The sequence below is a fragment of the Somniosus microcephalus genome, chromosome 34, assembly GCF_052327205.1.
Source record: "Somniosus microcephalus isolate GS21.2 chromosome 34, FLI_Smic_1.0, whole genome shotgun sequence".
Classification (NCBI taxonomy): domain Eukaryota; kingdom Metazoa; phylum Chordata; class Chondrichthyes; order Squaliformes; family Somniosidae; genus Somniosus; species Somniosus microcephalus.
In genome coordinates this window covers 506,289-525,095 of record NC_141020.1, presented here as the reverse complement: position 1 = coordinate 525,095, position 18,807 = coordinate 506,289, and the positions used below count along the sequence as shown (strand labels likewise).

General features: G+C 52.7%; 1 protein-coding gene across 1 annotated transcript in view; it reads left to right on the top strand.

Moving 5' to 3' along the window:
• The window catches only part of LOC147096632 (latent-transforming growth factor beta-binding protein 4-like), a 103,105-nt gene that overhangs the window by 68,729 nt on the left and 15,569 nt on the right, over window positions 1-18,807 (top strand). Inside the window, 3 exon segments of the mRNA XM_085973178.1 lie at window positions 314-439; window positions 4,563-4,685; window positions 5,514-5,642. Coding sequence (XP_085829304.1) covers window positions 314-439; window positions 4,563-4,685; window positions 5,514-5,642 — 378 coding nt within the window.

Here is an 18,807-nt window from a genome sequence, read left to right as displayed (position 1 = left end):
TGCCGTGTGTCCTACATTACAACAGTGACTACACTTCAAAAGTAATACATTGGCTGTAAAGCGCTTTGGGATGTCCGGAGGATGTGAAAGGCGCTATAGGAATGCAAGTTCTTTCCTCTTGTCACAGTTAACGTTTGCGCGGTTTCGGAGTCAGGTTGATGTGCTTCAGTAATGGGTGACTGGACGTTTGTGTAGAAACCTGTTCCCTAATGGTTTAAAAGTGAAACGTGAATCTCTGGCCCGGGGGAAGGGCAGTTTTAAAAGCACGAGCTTACAGAGGATTCATGGTAAGATTTTATTTATGATTTTTCAGATATCAACGAGTGTTTTGAAGGAGATTTTTGTGCACCGTACGGGGAGTGTTTGAACAGTGCGGGATCCTACACCTGTCTCTGTGCCGAGGGATTCACCACCTCTGCTGATCAGTCCACATGTCTCGGTGAGATTCCCAGCATTGATATCTTAACATGTATTTGGTTTATATTTATCCCTTACTCTATCTCTCCTCCCTCTCTCCATCCAACGCTCTCCTCACTCCCTCTCTCCATCCAACGCTCCCCTCACTCCCTCTCTCCATCCAACGCTCCCCTCACTCCCTCTCTCCATCCAACGCTCTCCTCACTCCCTCTCTCCATCCAACGCTCCCCTCACTCCCTCTCTCCATCCAACGCTCCCCTCACTCCCTCTCTCCATCCAACGCTTCCCTCACTCCCTCTCTCCATCCAACGCTCCCCTCACTCCCTCTCTCCATCCAACGCTCTCCTCACTCCCTCTCTCCATCCAACGCTCCCCTCACTCCCTCTCTCCATCCAACGCTCCCCTCACTCCCTCTCTCCATCCAACGCTCCCCTCACTCCCTCTCTCCATCCAACGCTTCCCTCACTCCCTCTCTCCATCCAACGCTCCCCTCCCTCTCTCCATCCAACGCTCCCCTCCCTCTCTCCATCCAACGCTCTCCTCACTCCCTCTCTCCATCCAACGCTCTCCTCACTCCCTCTCTCCATCCAACGCTCCCCTCACTCCCTCTCTCCATCCAACGCTCTCCTCACTCCCTCTCTCCATCCAACGCTCCCCTCTCTCTCTCCATCCAACGCTCCCCTCACTCCCTCTCTCCATCCAACGCTCCCCTCCCTCTCTCCATCCAACGCTCTCCTCCCTCCCTCTCTCCATCCATCGCTCCCCTCCCTCCCTCTCTCCATCCAACGCTCCCCTCCCTCCCTCTCTCCATCCAACGCTCCCCTCACTCCCTCTCTCCATCCAACGCTCCCCTCACTCCCTCTCTCCATCCAACGCTCTCCTCCCTCCCTCTCTCCATCCATCGCTCCCCTCCCTCCCTCTCTCCATCCATCGCTCCCCTCCCTCCCTCTCTCCACCCAACGCTCTCCTCCCTCCCTCTCTCCATCCATCGCTCCCCACACTCCCTCTCTCCATCCAACGCTCCCCTCACTCCCTCTCTCCATCCAACGCTCCCCTCCCTCCCTCTCTCCATCCAACGCTCCCCTCACTCCCTCTCTCCATCCAACGCTCCCTCACTCCCTCTTTCCATCCAACGCTCTCCTCCCTTCCTCTCTCCATCCAACGCTCCCCTCACTCCCTCTCTCCATCCAACGCTCCCCTCCCTCCCTCTCTCCATCCAACGCTTCCCTCACTCCCTCACTCCATCCAACGCTCCCCTCACTCCCTCTCTCCATCCAACGCTCTCCTCCCTCCCTCTCTCCAACCAACGCTCTCCTCCCTCCCTCTCTCCATCCAACGCTCTCCTCCCTCCCTCTCTCCATCCAACGCTCTCCTCACTCCCTCTCTCCATCCAACGCGCTCCTCACTCCCTCTCTCCATCCAGCGCTCCCCTCACTCCCTCTCTCCAACCAACGCTCCCCTCACTCCCTCTCTCCATCCAACGCTCCCCTCACTCCCTCTCTCCATCCAACGCTTCCCTCCCTCCCTCTCTCCATCCAACGCTCCCCTCACTCCCTCTCCATCCAACGCTCTCCTCACTCCCTCTCTCCATCCAACGCTCCCCTCACTCCCTCTCTCCATCCAACGCTCTCCTCACTCCCTCTCTACATCCAACGCTTCCCTCACTCCCTCTCTCCATCCAACGCTCCCCTCACTCCCTCTCTCCATCCAACGCTCTCCTCACTCCCTCTCTCCATCCAACGCTCCCCTCACTCCCTCTCTCCATCCAACGCTTCCCTCACTCCCTCTCTCCATCCAACGCTCCCCTCACTCCCTCTCTCCATCCAACGCTCCCCTCCCTCTCTCCATCCAACGCTCTCCTCACTCCCTCTCTCCATCCAACGCTCTCCTCACTCCCTCTCTCCATCCAACGCTTCCCTCACTCCCTCTCTCCATCCAACGCTCCCCTCACTCCCTCTCCATCCAACGCTCTCCTCACTCCCTCTCTCCATCCAATGCTCCCCTCACTCCCTCTCTCCATCCAACGCTTCCCTCACTCCCTCTCTCCATCCAACGCTCCCCTCACTCCCTCTCTCCATCCAACGCTCCCCTCTCTCTCTCCATCCAACGCTCCCCTCACTCCCTCTCTCCATCCAACACTCCCCTCACTCCCTCTCTCCATCCAACGCTCCCCTCCCTCTCTCCATCCAACGCTCTCCTCCCTCTCTCCATCCAACGCTCCCCTCACTCCCTCTCTCCATCCAACGCTCCCCTCACTCCCTCTCTCCATCCAACGCTCCCCTCACTCCCTCTCTCCATCCAACGCTCCCCTCACTCCCTCTCTCCATCCAACGCTCCCCTCCCTCTCTCCATCCAACGCTCTCCTCACTCCCTCTCTCCATCCAACGCTCTCCTCACTCCCTCTCTCCATCCAACACTTCCCTCACTCCCTCTCTCCATCCAACGCTCCCCTCACTCCCTCTCCATCCAACGCTCTCCTCACTCCCTCTCTCCATCCAACGCTCCCCTCACTCCCTCTCTCCATCCAACGCTTCCCTCACTCCCTCTCTCCATCCAACGCTCCCCTCACTCCCTCTCTCCATCCAACGCTCCCCTCTCTCTCTCCATCCAACGCTCCCCTCACTCCCTCTCTCCATCCAACACTCCCCTCACTCCCTCTCTCCATCCAACGCTCCCCTCCCTCTCTCCATCCAACGCTCTCCTCCCTCCCTCTCTCCATCCAACGCTCTCCTCACTCCCTCTCTCCATCCAACGCTCCCCTCACTCCCTCTCTCCATCCAACGCTCCCCTCACTCCCTCTCTCCATCCAACGCTCCCCTCACTCCCTCTCTCCACCCAACGCTCTCCTCCCTCCCTCTCTCCATCCAATGCTCCCCTCACTCCCTCTCTCCATCCAACGCTCCCCTCTCTCCATCCAACGCTCCCCTCCCTCCCTCTCTCCATCCAACGCTCCCCTCACTCCCTCTCTCCATCCAACGCTCCCCTCACTCCCTCTCTCCATCCAACGCTCCCCTCACTCCCTCTCTCCATCCAACGCTCCACTCACTCCCTCTCTCCATCCAACGCTCCCCTCACTCCCTCTCTCCATCCAACGCTCCCCTCACTCCCTCTCTCCATCCAACGCTCTCCTCCCTCCCTCTCTCCATCCAACGCTCTCCGCCCTCCCTCTCTCCATCCAACGCGCTCCTCCCTCCCTCTCTCCATCCAACGCTCCCCTCCCTCCCTCTCTCCATCCAACGCTCCCCTCACTCCCTCTCTCCATCCAACGCTCTCCTCACTCCCTCTCTCCATCCAACGCTCCCCTCACTCCCTCTCTCCATCCAACGCTCTCCTCGCTCCCCTCACTCCCTCTCTCCATCCAACGCTCCCCTTACTCCCTCTCTCCATCCAACACTCTCCTCACTCCCTCTCTCCATCCAACGCTCCCCTCCCTCCCTCTCTCCATCCAACGCTCCCCTCACTCCCTCTCTCCATCCAACGCTCCCCTCACTCCCTCTCTCCATCCAACGCTCTCCTCCCTCCCTCTCTCCATCCAACGCTCTCCTCCCTCCCTCTCTCCATCCAATGCTCTCCTCCCTCCCTCTCTCCTTCCAGTGCTCTCCTCCATCCCTCTCTCCTCCTGCACTAACTCATTCTTTCCCAGGACTTCAAAACTCTTCCTGGGTTACCTGATCTTTGGCGGGTTCCTGCACTCTGACCCTTTGGCCCTTCATCTAGATTTCTCAATTTAAAAAAAGGAATGGTTGTGGAGCAAATTCATCGTATGAAATCATCGTTTAACCCTCTCCTTCTCTCTGTCTCTCTCATTCTCTTTGTCTCCCTTCCTCTCTCTTCCCATCTCGTTCTTTCTTTCTCTCTCTCACTCTCTTTGTCTCTCTCTCTCTGTCCCTCCAACAATCTGTCTATCTCTCCCTCATGCCCTCTATCTCTCCTCTCTATTTCTCTTACTTTCTATCTCTCTCCCTCCCTCTCTATCCCCTCTCTCACTCCGTCTCTCTCTCTCTCTCTCTCTCTCTCTCTGCTCTCTCTAATCTCCTGTCTCTCTCCCCCTCTCTCCATCTCCTTCTCACTCCGTCTCTCTCACTCCATTTCCCCCCCCTCTCCTCTCTCCCCATCTCTCTCTCTGTCCCTCTCACCGCTCTCAGATGTCGATGAGTGCACCAAGGCAGGTACCTGTGACCGAGGGCGCTGCACCAACACAGTTGGGTCATTCGAGTGCTTGTGTGAGCCTGGATTCCGAGTCGATGAAGATCGATCCCAATGTTTCGGTAAGAGGGAAATCTTCACCCCGAGTTCTACCAGCGGCTGTTACTCGCTGCCCTGTAACGGTGATTGTTACCCGCGCTCACTGGGACCCCGTGCTCACTGGGACCCCGTGCTCACTGGGACCCCGTGCTCACTGGGACCCCTCGCTCAGGGGGACCCCTCGCTCACTGGGACCCCTCGCTCACGGGGACCCCTCGCTCACGGGGACCCCTCGCTCACGGGGACCCCTCGCTCACGGGGTCCCCTCGCTCACGGGGACCCCTCGCTCACGGGGACCCCTCGCTCACGGGGACCCCTCGCTCACGGGGACCCCTCGCTCCCGGGGACCCCTCGCTCCCGGGGACCCCTGGCCCACGGGGACCCCTGGCCCACGGGGACCCCTCGCCCACGGGGACCCCTCGCCCACTGGGACCCCTCGCCCACGGGGACCCCGCGCTCACTGGGACCCCTCGCCCACGGGGACCCCTCGCCCACGGGGACCCCTCGCCCACGGGGACCCCTCGCCCACGGGGACCCCTCGCCCACGGGGACCCCTCGCCCACGGGGACCCCTCGTTCACGGGGACGGGGACCCCTCGCCCACGGGGACCGCTCGCCCACGGGGACCCCTCGCTCACGGGGACCCCGCGCTCAGTAGAAGCTGGATTTTGTCTGAACAGCCTTTCCCCATCGAGCCTATCCAAACCCGACATAGTCAGGCCCGATAGAGGGACCTTCCTCCATTCCACCTCGGCTGGATTGAGAAGTCGCCGCAGTGAAAGGCTGCGACTGACTCCGCCCAGCCTTTATTCTGTGTCTCAGTGGGTGTCTGTCCCTTTTCTCGTTAAACAGATCTCGACGAGTGCGTGGAATATCCAACCATCTGTGGTGCCAAACGATGTGAGAATAACGCAGGCTCCTTCCAGTGTATCACCGAGTGCGGTGCGGGATATCTGCTGAGTCCTGCGCAGGACTGCATCGGTGAGTTGCCTCAGATCCATCTGGACATTTAAACACAGCTCCCTCTCCGGGTCACCAGGCTCCGCCTGTTGAACAATTCCCCATCCACTGGGATGGGAATGTCCTGATTTGTGTCTCTGCAGTTTGTATATTGCACTAATGCGAAGATGAAACACTATGTTAAGCAAATTTTCGGGACTGAAAAGGGCTGAGGGTTAGGACACGAGGATATCATGAAGCACGAGATGACCACGGCCCATCGACATCCCTCCCCACCCCCCTCGTGCCAGAGTCACCCCGTCTCGGTATCTCGCTGCCTTGTGAAGCCCAATGGATTTGTACGACTGCAGCTTAATCCAAACATTTTCCACACTAGAAAGAAAAACTTGCATTTCTATAGCGCCTTTCACAACCATCGGACGTCTCAAAGCTCTTTACAGCCAATGAAGTACTTTTGGAGTGTAGTCACTGTTGTAATGTGGGAAACACGGCAGCCAATATGCACACAGCAAGCTCCCACAAACAGCAATAATGACCAGATCATTTTTTTGTTATGTTGATTGAGGGATAAATATTGCCATGGAGTCATAACAGCACAGAAGGAGGCCATTCGGCCCATCGAGTCTGTGCCAGCTCTCTGTAGAGCAATCCAGTCCCCTCGCTCTACCCCCGTAGCCCTGCAAGTTTATTTCCCTCAAGTGCCTATCCAGTCTCCCCTTGGAAACACTGAGTGTCTCCGCCTCCACCACTTCCGTCGGCAGCGAGTTCCAGGTCATCACCACTTGCTGCGTAAAAAGGTTTTTCCTCACATCCCCCCTGTATCTCTTGCCCAAAACCTTAAATCTGTGTCCCCTAGTCCTTGTACCATCAACTAGTGGGAACAGCCTTTCCCCGTCTAGCCTATCCAAACCCGTCATAATCTTGTACACCTCGATCAAATCACCCCTCAACCTCCTTTGCTCTAATGAAAACAAATCCAGCTTCTCCAACCTGTCCTTGTAGCGAAGGCCAGGACACCGGGGAGAACTCCCCATCTCTTCCAAATAGTGCCTTGGGATCTTTGACGTCCACCTGAGAGCGCAGACGGGGCCTCAGTTTAACGTCTCATCCGAAAGACGACACCTCCGACAGTGCAGCACTCCCTCAGCACTGCACTGGAGTGTCAGCCTAGCTTTATGTGCTGAAATCCCTGGAGTGGGACTCGAACCATCAACCTTCTGACTCAGAGGCAAGGGTGCTGCCCACTGAGCCACAGCTGACACTGTGAAGGATGATCGCTCTTCTGAATTTCAGTTTCACTCATTTTGAATTTCTGCTGCTTGTCGTGCCTGAGGCTTAATTTGAAGCAACTAGTGAACACCCCTTGGCATTGCTTGCAGTCCGTGGCATGTGTTACAGGCTGAGAGAGGCCTCTGACCTCAGTGAGGATCATCACATGGTGCGGGTGATGGAGAGAACGGTTTTAGAAAGGGGAGGGGGTGGCGATGGGATCAACAACAACTTGCAGTTATATAGTGTCTTTACCGCAGTAAAACCTCCCATGATGCTTCACAGGAGCATTATCAAACAAAATTTGATGCCGAGCCACATAAGGAGACAAAGCTGGGTGGGAATGTAAGTTGTGAGGAGGATGCAAGGAGGCTTCAAAGGGATATAGACAGGCTAAGTGAGTGGGCAAGAACATGGCAAATGGAATATAATGTGGAGAAATGTGAAGTTATCCACTTTGGTAGGAAAAATAGAAAAGCAGAGTATTTTTTAAATGGTGAGAGATTGGGAAATGTTGGTGTTCAGAGGGACCTGGGTGTCCTTGTACACGAATCACTGAAAGTTAACATGCAGGTACAGCAAGTGATTAGGAAAGCAAATGGTATGTTGGCCTTTATTACAAGAGGATTTGAGTATAAGAGTAAAGACGTCTTACTGCGATTATATAGGGCCCTGGTGAGACCACACCTGGAGTATTGTGTACAGTTTTGGTCTCCTTACCTAAGGAAGGGTATACTTGCCATAGAGGGAGTGCAACAAAGGTTCACCAGACTGGTTCCTGGGATGGGGGGGATTGTCCAATGAGGAGAGATTGAGTAGACTAGGCCTATATTCTCTAGAGTTTAGAAGAATGCGAGGTGATCTCATTGAAACATACTTACAGGGCTTGACAGGGTAGATGCAGGGAGGATGTTTCCCCTGGCTGGGGAGTCTAGAACCAGGGGTCACAGTCTCAGAATAAGAGGTTGGCCATTTAGGACTGAGATGAGGAGAAATTTCTTCACTCAGAGGGTGGTGAATTTTTGGAATTCTCTGCCCCAGAGGGCTGTGGGGGCTCAGTCGTTGAGTATATTCAAGACAGAGATCGTTAGATTTTTGAATATTAAGTGAATCAAGGGATATGGGGATCGTGCAGGAAAGTGGAGATGAGGTAGAAGATCAGCCATGATCTTATTGAAGGGTGGAGCAGGCTCAAAGGGCCAAATGGCTGACTCCTGCTCCTATTTCTTATGTTCTTATATTAGGATAGGTGACCAAAAGCTTGCTCAAAGAGGCAGGTTTTAAGGAGCGACTTAAATGAAGAAAGGATCATGGTGGAGTTTGCAGAAATAACCACATTCCCAAACAAGTACAGGAGATGTAACATCTGCCCTTTTACCTCTACCCACACCACTGTCCTGACCCCAAACACCCCTTCATGGTGAGACGGTGGATGATGTGCACTCCCCAGCATGGTGTAGATGGGGGAGACTAAACACAGATTAGACGCGCACGTCAGCGAGCATCTCCGTCCTCGAGACTGGCGCGAATCCCAGCTCCCTGTCACTTCAATTCTCTGTCCCACTCTCCTCTCTCTCAACTCCACTTTCTACACGTTCCAGTGAAGCTCAACACAAGCTCGAGGAACGATTCCTCCTGTTTGACCTGCAGTTTGTGTTATGTTCATTAATAACTAGTCGTTTTCATTATGAACAGCTAGCTTCTAGCTAGTCACTTTATTCAGTACATGTGGACTTGGTACAGTATCCATCTTGATTACTGCCTTGTGGGTAGCCTACTCTTATATACATACAGCTCTACAGCTCCACCTAGTGTACCAGTCTAGAATGACAGGTTACTGATCATTGCAGTTCGCACTGCTCGATCCGTAACATTGACATTAATAACTTTAGACCCTAACTACAGCTCCACTCCTCTCTCCCCAACACATTTACAGGTCAGAGGTCCACATTGCTGACTGTTTAATGGGTGTGGGTGTGAGGGGGTCAATCCGAGCTGGAATGATCTCCAATGCTGCTCAGGAGCACTGGTGGCGAGGCTGGGACATCAAGCGATGGACAGACCCTGCAGCAGACGTGACCTGTATTTGACGGACTGTTTGAAAAGGAAACAAGAGATTTGATTGAGGAAAAGACTTCAAAGGGAGGCTGGCTGTGAGAGACCGTTGTCGGGAAATCACAGCTTCAGAAACTGAATCCCGACAGCAAGAGTGCGGATTAAAGGCTCCGTCTCACTTCAGGAACATTCCATTCATGGTTTGCAAACATTTTAAATAGGAAGTTTTGAAAAGATATTGAGGGGGGAGGGGAGGGGAAGGTGGAGAGGGGAGGGAAACCTAGCCCCTGGACTAGGGAGGGTAAAATAAATCAGCCATAGTTCTCGCTCATGATCAGGGTGCAGCGACTCCAGCTCTGTGCTGTCCCAAACCCAAGTCTCTTGCACCAACTTCTCCAGCCACTGACTGGGCTTCCTGTTTACCCTCCTCATGGTTTCTCTCAGTGGTCGACCTTCTCGTGGAGGGGCTGCACCGAGGTTAAAAACCCCCAACTACCCTTTACAGCAGGGAAGGGGCCACCGCCCCCAGTGGACGCAAATTCCCCCCTCCCCCGCTGGCCACCACGCCCCCCACTGGATGTCACTGGTCTCCTGCCTCAGCATGGGGCTCGAACCCTTCACCTCCGGACTCGTTATCCTTGAGCTAAACCATCTCTATATGGCTTAATGTTTAATAGCAACCCAACTGTGGCATTGATCATTGGAGCACGGTTCAATGTTTAGCTGCTGATTTGGAGTGTGCCTTTAAGGCCACTGCTCTGAAGTGTCAAATACAGTGAGCTACAGCCACTGATAACCTGCTGTCAGTGCACAGACTGCATCGGGCCAAGGTGGGGGCCCAACACCAGCCTCTTGGGCACCTAAAGATGGCCAATAATCGAGCAATGCCCCATCAAGAAAGTCAAATGGCAGATGTTGTTGTGTCTGTGTGTTGATAGAGACACTGAAGACAGGAGTTGGTTCATAGGTGTTTACTAAGCAAAGTCTGGAGGGGTACTAACGGATATAACACAATATACAGGCTTATATAGCCCGAGTGGCCATTACCGGCATTACAGCACACATGGGGCTCTTAAAGGCACATACACTACAATTCCTCTCCTTTTAGCTAACCAGTACATAATATTTTAAGTAATTATTAATTACATGTTATAAGAAAAATAATATACACATTGCTGCAGTTAATTAATTATAAGTCAGTCTCTCTGGAGGCTTCCTGACTCGGTCCAGATAACGCCTCGGTGGTGTAGTAGTTTCCGGTGGTGTAGTAGGTTCTTTTGGCAAGGCTGATTCGGCTTGAATGCCAGTGTCGGGTTCATCGGGTTCCAGTATCACCGGATCGGAGGTAGATATGGGTATCTCTACTTCATTGTTAGGCGTATAGAGTTGTGGTGTAGGTTGTCCCTTTTCGGATGACTCTATGATTTGGTCAGCATGGCGCCTTATTATGCTTTCTCCGATGTCCACGGTATACATCAGTGGTCCTAGTCGTGTGCAGATAGTTCCAGGCTGCCATTTCTCGGTACGGTAGTCCCAGGCCAAAACTTGTTGACCTATCTGGAAGGTTCTAGTTGGCCTTTCATTCATGCCTTGAAATTGCCGGTTCTCCACGTCCCTTCTGATGTTGGGCTTGATCAAATCCAGCCGGCATCTTAGGCTTCTATTGAAGAACATCATGGCGGGAGTTTGGTTGGTAACCATATGTGTTGCATTCCTGTATGCGAACAAGAAGTTATCCACCTTGTGCTGAAGTTTTATGTCTTCATTACCCATGGCCTTTATGGCCTTCTTGAAGGTCTGGACAAACCTTTCAGCCAATCCATTGGTGGCGGGATGGTATGGGGCAGACGTGTAGTGCTTAACCCCATTGTTTTTTAAGAACTTCCTGAATTCTTCGGACACAAATTGCGGTCCATTATCAGAACAGATCTGTTCTGGCAGCCCATTCCTGGCAAATATGGTCCTCAATACTGTGATGGTTTTTTCCGTGGTGGTGGAGGACATCTTTATTACCTCCGGCCACTTGGAGTGTGCATCAACCGCGATTAAGAACATTGAGTCCGTAAATGGACCAGCAAAGTCGATGTGTACCCTTTGACAGGGAGATGAGGGCCACTCCCATGGGTGTAGAGGGGCTTGGGGTGGAGCGTATTGGACCTTCTGGCATCCTAGGCAGCTCTTGGTCATTTCTTCTATGTCTCCATCGATACCTGGCCACCATACAAACGCTCTGGCTAGGTTCTTCATTTTCACTCCACCCAGATGCTCCTCGTGAAGCTCGTTTAGCACTTTATCCTGGAGTTTGGGTGGAATCACCACTCTGGATCCACACATCAAGGTTCCTCGGCATACTGACAGCTGTTCTCTTCTTTGTGAGAATGTTGGCAACAGTGGTTCGCCATGTGCTGGCCATCCCTTCAAGTCGTAGACTCGTGAGAGAGTCGGGTCATTTCTCGTTTCCTTTTCAATGGCAGAATTTGTTACTGGTAGACATTCCACTATGGTTGAGTGGAACATCTCCACTGGGTCTACTGTAGGTGCCTCTTCTACCGTTGGCAACGGTAGGCGCGATAAACCGTCAGCATTCCCATGCTGTTTTGATCCTTTGTATTCTATGTTGTATTGGTGTGCCCCTAGAAAAAGGGACCACCTCTGTAGCCTTTGCGCTGTCATAATGGGAACACCCTTTTTAGGGTTGAATATGGAGATGAGGGGTTGATGGTCAGTCAACAAGGTAAATTTTTGTCCGTGTAGGTAATGGTTGAATTTCTTCACTCCCCATACCAGGCTGAGTGCTTCCCTGTCGATTTGGGCATAGTTACGCTCAGCTGAGTTCAGTGAGCGTGACGCAAAAGCTATCGGCCGTTCCGAGCCATCAGGGAATTTATGCGATAATACTGCTCCTATGCCGTAAGGGGATGCATCGCACGCCAGTCTGATTGGCAGTGATGGGTTGTAATGAGCCAAAACTACTTTGGATGTGATTAAGTCTTTGCATTTATGGAAGGCACGTTTACAGTCTTCGCTCCATTTCCAAATTACTCCTGTTTGTAGCAGTTCATTAAGAGGGTGTAGAAGAGTTGATAAGTTCGGTAAAAATTTATGATAGTAACTTATTAATCCCAGGAACGACCTTAATTGTGAAACATTTTCAGGTGCTGGGGCTTTTATGACCGCTTCAATTTTTTCAGGTGACTTATGCAACCCTTCCTTATTTATTATGTGGCCACAATATGATATTTGATTTCGGAAAAATTCGCACTTGGGGCGATTTGCTCGTAGGCCCCGTTCTCTCAGCCTAGTGAGCACCTGCTCCAAATTGGCAAGGTGCTCGTTGTCGTTTTCTCCTGTTACAAGGATGTCGTCTAGGTAGCATTGAGTACCCGGAATCCCTTGGAGGACTTGCTCCATAGCTCTTTGCCAGCTAGCTGGAGCGGATGCTACTCCGAAAACCAGTCGATTGTACTGGTACAGACCTTTGTGTGTATTTATCGTGAGATTTTTTAGAGGCCTCTTCAACCTCCATCTGTAGATATGCCTGTGCCAAGTCAATTTTGGTGAAACGTTTCCCTCCGGATAGTGAGGCGAAAATATCTTCTATCCTCGGAAGAGGATACTGTACCGTGTGAAGGACCGGGTTTACCGTCACCTTGAAGTCTCCACAGATGCGAATTTTTCTCTGTTCTTCAGATTTATTATTATTCAATGCTTTCTTCATGACTGGAACGATGGGTGTTGCCCACTCGCTCCAATCTATTTTGGATAATACGCCTGCATTTTCCAAATTCTCCAGCTCTGCCTCGACTGCTGGACGAATTGCGTCTTACTTTAAAAAACTTGGGAATTGCTGCATCTTCCACTTTTATTGAGGCGGTGATGCCTTTCAAGGTTCCTAGTTTCTCTTGAAACACTTCTTTGGCGTTGGCCAAGATGTCTTTTAATCGTTCAGGTATGACGTCATCATCGTTTTTTTTCTTACTGGTCACCGTCAGTGCCTGAATGGAGTGCCAGTCTAAACGTATTTTCCTGATCCATTCACGTCCTAACAGCGGTGGGCCACCATCTTGTAGAATGTATAAATACAAATTTTGTATTTCCTTGCCGTTGTATACAACAGGCACCCTTATTTTTCCTTTGGGGTATACTTTCTGCCCCGTATATGTTTTTAAGATAATGGATATGTGGAAATAGCCTCTCGTAATCCCGTCGATTTATTACGGTCAGAGCTGATCCTGTATCTAGCTCCATTTTAACTGGGGACCCTGCTATCATGAGGGTAACCCAAATGGTCTGGTAATCATCTTTGGCAACTACATTATGTAATTTGAGACAGCTTAGTCTCTTGTTTTCGGAGTCGCTATCGCTCTTCTGGTCTTCGGAGCTACTGTCCGTCATCATTTGTACCTTTCTGTACTTTTCTTTATTGATTTTTTTTTCCTGTCTGTGGATTTATTTTGTCCAGATCGGCATACCCATGCAATGTGTCCAATCTTTCCGCATTGCCTGCATGCTTTGTCCTTGAACCAGCAGTCCCTCTGGTCATGGGTGGATCTGCCGCAGCGATAACATCTCTCGAAACCCTGTGTCATTTCATGGGTGCCGAAGTCCTGTGTTTTTTGTTGTATTTCTGCAGCTCCTCTTGCGGCTGCTTCGTATGATACAGCCATACTGAAAGCCTTGTCCAGTGTTAAATCTTTTTCAGAAAGCAGCCTTTTCTGTGTTCCTTCACTTAAGAGACCGCAGACGAATTTGTCTCGAAGATAATCTGCTAGTCCTGCCCCGAATTGGCAGTGTTTTGATAGCTTTCTTAATTCAGTGAGGTAATCAGCGTTACTTTCATTCTTGTGTTGATTTCTCTTGAAGAATTTGAATCGTTCCGCTATCAGCAGCGGTGTTGGGTTTAAGTGCTCCTGTAGGGTGTGATGAAATATGCCGTTCATCAGGCACTGTATTCTCTGTGTTCTCAGGCACTGTATTCTCTGTTTAGTTTAGTTTCAGTTTCATTTCCCCTCCGGTACTGTATTGTGTGTAGGGCTCCGCCCATACCTGGCCACTACTTAAGCAGGCTGCACTGTCTCACAGACAGTGCAGCAGATCTTTGGATGGGAGACACTTCTCCACTGTGTATTACTTTCTTAGTTAATAAAAGCCTTGCTTTGCTCCGTTAACATCGAGTCTCGGATTCATTGAGGCACTTCAATTTTATTAACTAAATTTTCAACGCAATGGATCAACTCTTGAAACCCGAACGTTTGGATTTGGACCAGCATGCTTCGGACGCATCGGCACGCTTCGGACACTGGTTTAAGTGTATGGAATTCTCCCTGGACAATTCCGTAGCCGTCACAGGCGCTACGGACGCCAAAAGTATGAAACTCGGAATCCTGCGGAATTGGGTAAGCCACCGAGTTTACCCCCTCATCCAAGATGCCGACACGTACCCGGCCGCCTGCGACATCCTAAAGGCGCATTACCAGCAGCCTACGAATGAGGTGTACGCTAGGCATCTGCTCGCTACTCGCGCACAGCGACCTGGGGAATCGCTGGATGAGTTCCTAGTCACCCTGAAAACGCTTGGCAAAGACTGCAAGTGCCAAGATGTAAAAGCCGCAGTGTACACTGATGAGCTTGTTCGTAATGCCTTTATCACAGGCCTCAGCTCCACTTACATCCAGCAGAGACTACTGGAAAAAACAGGATTGGACCTGAAACAGGCTGTGGACACAGCGCGATCCCTGAATGTGGCCCAGAGAAACTCGGACGCCTACTCTTCAGCCCACGCCGCCACGTGTGCACCAAGGGTGCCGCCATCTTGGAAGGCATCTTCCCCGCCCGGCAGCCCGACACCGTCGGGGCCCCGCTCTCCCCCCAGAAGCCCTACGACAGCCGCGACGCGTCGGGGCCCCAACTGCTACTTCTGCGGGCAGCCGAAGCACACCAGAAACCTGTGCCCGGCGAAAGGCACCACCTGCTTTAAGTGCAGTAAGAAGGGGCACTTTGGGAAGGTGTGCAGAGGGAACCCCGCTGGAAAACCCACCACCGCCGCGTGTGCGCCGTGGGAGCGGCCATCTTGGACGCCATCTTGCCCGACCTCGTGGGGTCTGCCATCTTGTGAGCAGACAGCGTGGACGCCATCTTGTCTCGATCAGGGCCCTACAGTGGCATCGGTCACAGTGGACCAGACCAGACCGCACCCGCTATCCAAATCAATGGTGGACATCGAGGTAAACGGGTGCGGGGTTAAATGTTTAATTGACAGTGGAAGCACGGAGAGTTTTATCCACCCTGAACTAGCACAACAACTCTCTCTAACGGTGGTCCCTGCTCGGGGCACCATCTCTATGGCTGATAAAACCCAGACATCGACCGTTATGGGTTACTGCGCGGTACAATTGTCCGTTAACGGAACTGTATACGATAATTTTAAATTGTTAATCATGAAGAATCTATGTGCGAGCGTGATCTTGGGCCTGGATTTCCAGTGCCACCACCAAAGCATCACGCTCAATTACGGTGGGTCCCAGCCGCCCCTCACAGTGTGCGGTCTGGCTACCCTGAAGGTAAAGCCGCCTTCGCTATTCGCGAACCTTACTCCCAACTGCCGGCCAATAGCGACCAAAAACAGGAGGTACAGCTGGGAGGACAGGCGGTTTATCGCGACCGAGGTAGACAGGCTCCTGAAGGAACGCATTATCGAACGCAGCAACAGCCCGTGGCGCGCCCAAGTGGTGGTGGTGAGGGGTAGCGAGAAGAAGCGGATGGTGATAGATTATAGCCAGACTGTTAATCGATACACCCAGCTAGACGCCTACCCGCTACCCCGCATATCCGAGATGGTGAACCAAATTGCCCAATACCGGGTGTTCTCCACCATCGACCTCAAGTCAGCGTACCACCAGCTCCCTATCAGACCAGAGGACCGCCCGTACACCGCCTTCGAGGCGAACGGACGCCTCTACCAATTCCTCAGAGTCCCCTTTGGGGTGACGAATGGGGTCTCGGTCTTCCAGAGGGAGATGGACCGCATGGTCGATGACCACCACTTGCAGGCAACCTTCCCCTACCTCGACAACGTCACCATCTGCGGTCACAACCAGCAGGATCACGACTCGAACCTCGAGAGGTTCCTGAAAACCGCACAAAAACTCAACCTCACTTACAACGAGGACAAGTGCGTTTTCAACACCACGCGCCTCTGCATACTAGGCAGCGTGGTGGAGAATGGGGAAGTCGGACCAGACCCCGACCGATTGCGCCCCCTACGGGAGCTGCCCCTGCCCAACACTCCCAAAGCCCTGAAAAAGGTGCCTGGGGTTATTTTCTTATTATTCCCAATGGGTCCCCAACTACTCCGACAAAGCCCGCCCCCTCTTGAAAGCATCCTCTTTTCCGCTCTCTGCTGAGGCCCACGCCGCCTTCAAAAGCATTAAACAGGATATTGAGCGGGCCACGCTACAGGCAGTGGACGAGAACACTCCATTTCAAGTGGAAAGTGATGCGTCTGACTTTGCCTTGGCGGCCACCCTCAACCAGGCGGGGCGGCCCGTAGCTTTCTTCTCGAGGACCCTCCAAGGGCCCGAGATCAGACACTCCTCCGTGGAAAAGGAGGCCCAAGCCATCGTGGAGGCAGTGCGCCACTGGCGCCACTACCTAGCCGGCAAACGCTTCACCCTACTTACCGACCAGCGGTCGGTAGCGTTTATGTTTAATAATAAACAGAAGGGGAAGATTAAAAATGATAAGATTCTCAGGTGGCGGATCGAGCTCTCCACCTTCGAGTATGACATCATTTACCGGCCAGGGGCCCTTAACGAATCCCCCGACGCCCTCTCACGAGGGATGTGTGCCAGCGCCACCGGGGATCGGCTACAGACCCTCCACAACGACCTCTGCCACCCAGGGGTCACGCGGCTGTTCCACTTCATAAAGTCTCGCAACTTACTCTACTCGATTGAGGAAGTTTGGTCTCTGACCAGGAACTGCCGCACTTGCGCCGAGTGCAAGCCTCGGTTCTACCGCCCAGATAGAGCCCACTTAATCAAAGCTACACGGCCCTTTGAGCGGCTCAGCTTAGATTTCAAGGGCCCCCTCCCGTCAGTCGACCGCAATGTTTACTTCCTGAACATTGTGGACGAATACTCCCGTTTCCCATTCGCCTTCCCCTGCCCAGACATGACCAGCGCCACGGTCATTAAATGCCTCAACAGCCTGTTCTGCCTGTTCGGTATGCCGAGCTACATCCACACGGATAGGGGGGCGGCCTTCATGAGTGAAGAGCTACGCCAGTACATGCTGTCCAGAGGGATCGCCACGAGCCGTACCACCAGCTACAACCCCCGGGGTAACGGCCAGGTGGAGCGAGAGAACGGGACAGTATGGAAAGCAGTCACTCTAGCTCTGAGGACCAAGGGCCTCCCTATCTCCCACTGGCAGGAAGTCCTCCCAGATGTGCTCCATTCGATACGGTCGCTATTGTGTACTGCCACTAATGCCACGCCTCATGAACGAATGTTTGTCTTTCCCCGGAAATCCACCTCAGGCGTATCCATGCCGTCATGGCTCTCCACCCCAGGTCCGGTATTTGTACGAAGGCATGTGAGGGGCCACAAGACGGACCCTCTCGTGGAGTCAGTGCACCTACTCCACGCCAACCCCCAATACGCGTATGTCCGGCATGCCGACGGAAGGGAGGACACCATGTCCATAAAAGACGTCGCCCCAGCCGGTAACGACAACAACCACGACAACAACAGCAACAGCGATCACAGCAACTCTTACCCACCCACTACTCTTTCATCACCCCCGGAAGAACATCGACCAACGGTGCCCCCACCAACTACCCCTTCAACAACCCTGGCGGCGCCCCCGGCAGAGACCCAGGAGGCCACCGGGGACACCCGCGGCACCACGTCGGTCACAGAGGACTATCAAACCCCCGAACAGACTAAATCTATAGAAGGGGTGAATGTGATGAAATATGCCGTTCATCAGGCACTGTATTCTCTGTGTTTAGTTTAGTTTAGTTTCAGTTTCATTTCCCCTCCGGTACTGTATTGTGTGTAGGGCTCCGCCCATACCTGGCCACTACTTAAGCAGGCTGCACTGTCTCACAGACAGTGCAGCAGATCTTTGGATGGGAGACACTTCTCCACTGTGTATTACTTTCTTAGTTAATAAAAGCCTTGCTTTGCTCCGTTAACGTCGAGTCTCGGATTCATTGAGGCACTTCATAGGGTATCAACAATTTCTTTAAAATCCTTGTCCTTTGGTTTGGCTGGAGTGATTAAATTTCGTAACAGCCCGTATGTCTTTGCGCCCATTAGATTCAGCAGTACTGAAGCTTTTTTTTCATATTCTATTCCATTTGCAGTGCAATATACCTCCACTCTTTCCACATATGTGGTCCAATCCTCTATCTCGCTATCAAAAGCATCAATATTGCCAGATTTAGGCATTTTAGAAAAGATATGGCGCTTCCTGCGCTTTCCCGCCGCTGCTGCCGATGACAACGCTGTTTCCCGCGGTTTCCGTTCTTTTTTTATTTATTTATTTACAGTTGGAGACTCATTCCCGCCGGACTCTCTCTCTAGGTCTGAACGCCGACCTTTTTGCAGCGCCGGCCGTCTCCCGAGTGCTCCCTCCCCGTCTGTTACTGCTTGCCTCCGCTTTCGCTGTTTGGCCCAGCTGTAAAACCAGCCGCTGGAGCCCCAGCCTGACGCCCAGGAAGGATTAGCGCAGTACCTGCCACCAGCTTGGCCAGCTGGTGAAACCAAAGCTTTTTTCACTTTCTTGATTCTTCTGGACGCCAGAGGAATCGATGTCCTTGAGGTGCTGCCGAATTGCAGGTAAGTCCGTTTCCACT